A 2,500-nucleotide genomic window follows, 5' to 3' on the forward strand; every position below is an offset into this window, starting at 1 on the left:
GCGCGGTTTGTGTTTGTGTGGGTTTGCACATGTACGTATGTAGTATGTATGTGAATGTGTACTTACGTGTTAATGTGGTTACGCGCGCATATGTGCATGCATATATACATGTATGGTTATTCAGCAAGTCGATTTATTTACAGAATCTATTAGGAGACATGGCCTGACAGCAAAGGGATCCGCCAGGCAACAAGACCATCACCACATTCGTCACTATGTAGAATATTCCATTACATGCAGCACACCAGTCTCGTCGAGCAACACGTCACTATTCATTACATGCAACAACTCGGTTATGGCACGCAATGCATTCCTCTGCTGCAAATCATGAGCCAGTACACAAAATAACTTGGGTTGGATTATACAACACGTATACAGGGAGGTGATAACGACATTCCGGACAGTTTACCGCGGACCACAATCATCCTGTTCATACCTTCCTTTTGAAGACGGAGGCTATCGGCATCATACTTTCTACAGTACATCTTTCTGGCCCGAGAGATGAGTGCGGTGCGGAAGAGTTTGTTCGCCCAGGCATAGAAGGGGAGGAACAGCAGTAGGTGGACCCTGTTTAGTAAGGAGGCGCTGTCCAGGTTCACAGCGGATGCTCGGCTGTTGCTCATCCGCGTCACCACCAACATTATAATCTGGAACCCGAGACTTATGTGTGATAGTGTTATATTAACTTATGATTCGGGTTTGCCTTTCATGCAAGTGAGTTTTCAAAAAGTAAAGATGGTAAGATGGGAACTCAAGACTTACGTATAATATGTTGTGTGATTTACGATTTGAATTTCTGCATTGCTCTACGTGAAACGCAAGGGCGTCAGGTTGGATTTTGTACTCACGTGAGGCAGAGACAGGACAGCGTAGAGGGCGAGGACCGCGAGTGCGGATCTCTCGGTTCTCCCTTTCACGAGGCGGTCGCTCCTCACCACGTCGCTGCCGAGAGCCAAGGCATGGCGCTTCCTCCTGAACTCGAGCGCCACCAGGAGGTATGCAACGAAGGTGGCGAGGGCTCCTGAGATGTACAGGGCGATGTAGGTGGCATAGAAGGAGACTGCCACCCGCATGTCAGCGCACGGAGCCTGACCGTCGATCGCAGACGGAACGGCGACCAGGGCGATAGGCAGCGTCCAGCAGGCTATAGTGACGTAGCAACAGCGGCGCTTGGTGACGAGCATCAGGTAGTGGAGGGGCCAACACAGGTACAGGTATCGGTACAGCGCCAGGCAGGTCACGCAGAAGCAAGAGACGACGTGCAGGTACCTCAGAAAAATAGACAAAACGACGCACCATTCTATGGTTCGTTTGTTCCGACACGAATAAAGAAGCTTGGCGTTAAAAATGAAAGAAATGGCTGATAGCAAAGCAATGCTAACTGCTAGACTGTACACGAAAGGGCTTGTTGTCCTTTTGCGCAGACGTCTCTCCAAAATGTATATAGATATCGTCAGCACACACTCAGCCATTGTTAGGAGGCTGAGTGTCATGTAAAGGGCAGGAACGAGGGGACAGTTCATCTTGAGATCTCACAAAGCCTCTTCATATTTCACACTCAGAAACACTTTTTCTTGTTCACACTGTACTCGGATTAAGAAAAGTGTTGCTAACCATTATTCATCCTTGACAGAGCACGCTTTGAAAGCATTTGCTACCTCGCATTGGCGTCGAAAATTCCCTAAGATTATCTTTTAGAATGTAATGGAAACAGATATCATATTCGAGAACCATTTTTTTAAAGTCCAACGTTAGGAACACAAAAAAATTTTTTTAGTCCAAACATCGCAAATTTAACACTGTCACAGAACCTCAACATTTCCTTCACGTTCACTGCAAATACTCCTAAAAAATGAAAAATATAAAGAAAAGAAAAGAGAAAAAAATATAAAAAACTAAGTCCAAACATATCTAAAAAAAACGGAACATCAATTCACCCACACGGAGCAAATACCACAATAACCTGTCTGTCACAGGGTATCTTATAGTGTGACTGTCCCGCGATGATGTGGAAATGCGGTATATTCCTAGCACGGTCGACCCCCCGCACCAAATGAGCTAGGTGCGTCGAGAGTTCCCGGTATACTGCTTATCTTGAAATACGGACTAGCACTGTTCTTAAAAGTAAGTGTGGCTGGAGAAGAAAAGTGATATATGCAGGAATGAATATTAAGACTGGTTCTTTTAATAACATGAAAAATTCTGGTCATAGTTGATTACTTTTTGCTTCATATGGTTATAATCATTTAGCGTGTTTGTTACTGAAGCAATATCTGGCTTTAATCATTCATCATGTCTGATTTGTACGATGCTTCAGTATAATCCTTTAGCTAGCCAGAATGCTAAATACTCATTACACACAGGAAAAAATAATTCTTAAACATGACACTTTCCTCACTAACTTTTAGCATGCACTGACATTTTGTTACCGCTGATAGATATTTATTTTGTAACAGCTATTAAATCTATACTATAATTGGCACTGCCCGATCGATGCTTA

General features: G+C 44.1%; 1 protein-coding gene across 3 annotated transcripts in view; it reads right to left on the reverse strand.

Annotated features, from left to right (window-relative positions):
- LOC119574992 (olfactory receptor 3-like) overlaps positions 1-2,500 on the reverse strand; it is a 12,767-nt gene that overhangs the window by 10,229 nt on the left and 38 nt on the right. For 2 of the 3 annotated variants that reach the window (XM_037922299.1, XM_037922301.1), the window contains exons 1-2: positions 849-2,500; positions 437-647 (exon numbers count right to left, since the gene is read on the reverse strand). The exon at positions 849-2,500 is cut by the window's right edge and continues 38 nt beyond it. In XM_037922299.1, coding sequence (XP_037778227.1) covers positions 437-647; positions 849-1,523 — 886 coding nt within the window. In that variant the 5' untranslated portion in view covers positions 1,524-2,500. Of the gene's footprint in view, positions 648-848 lie in introns of all 3 variants that reach the window. The other variant, XM_037922300.1, reaches the window with a different exon arrangement.

Source organism: Penaeus monodon, chromosome 7, assembly GCF_015228065.2.
Source record: "Penaeus monodon isolate SGIC_2016 chromosome 7, NSTDA_Pmon_1, whole genome shotgun sequence".
NCBI lineage: Eukaryota > Metazoa > Arthropoda > Malacostraca > Decapoda > Penaeidae > Penaeus > Penaeus monodon.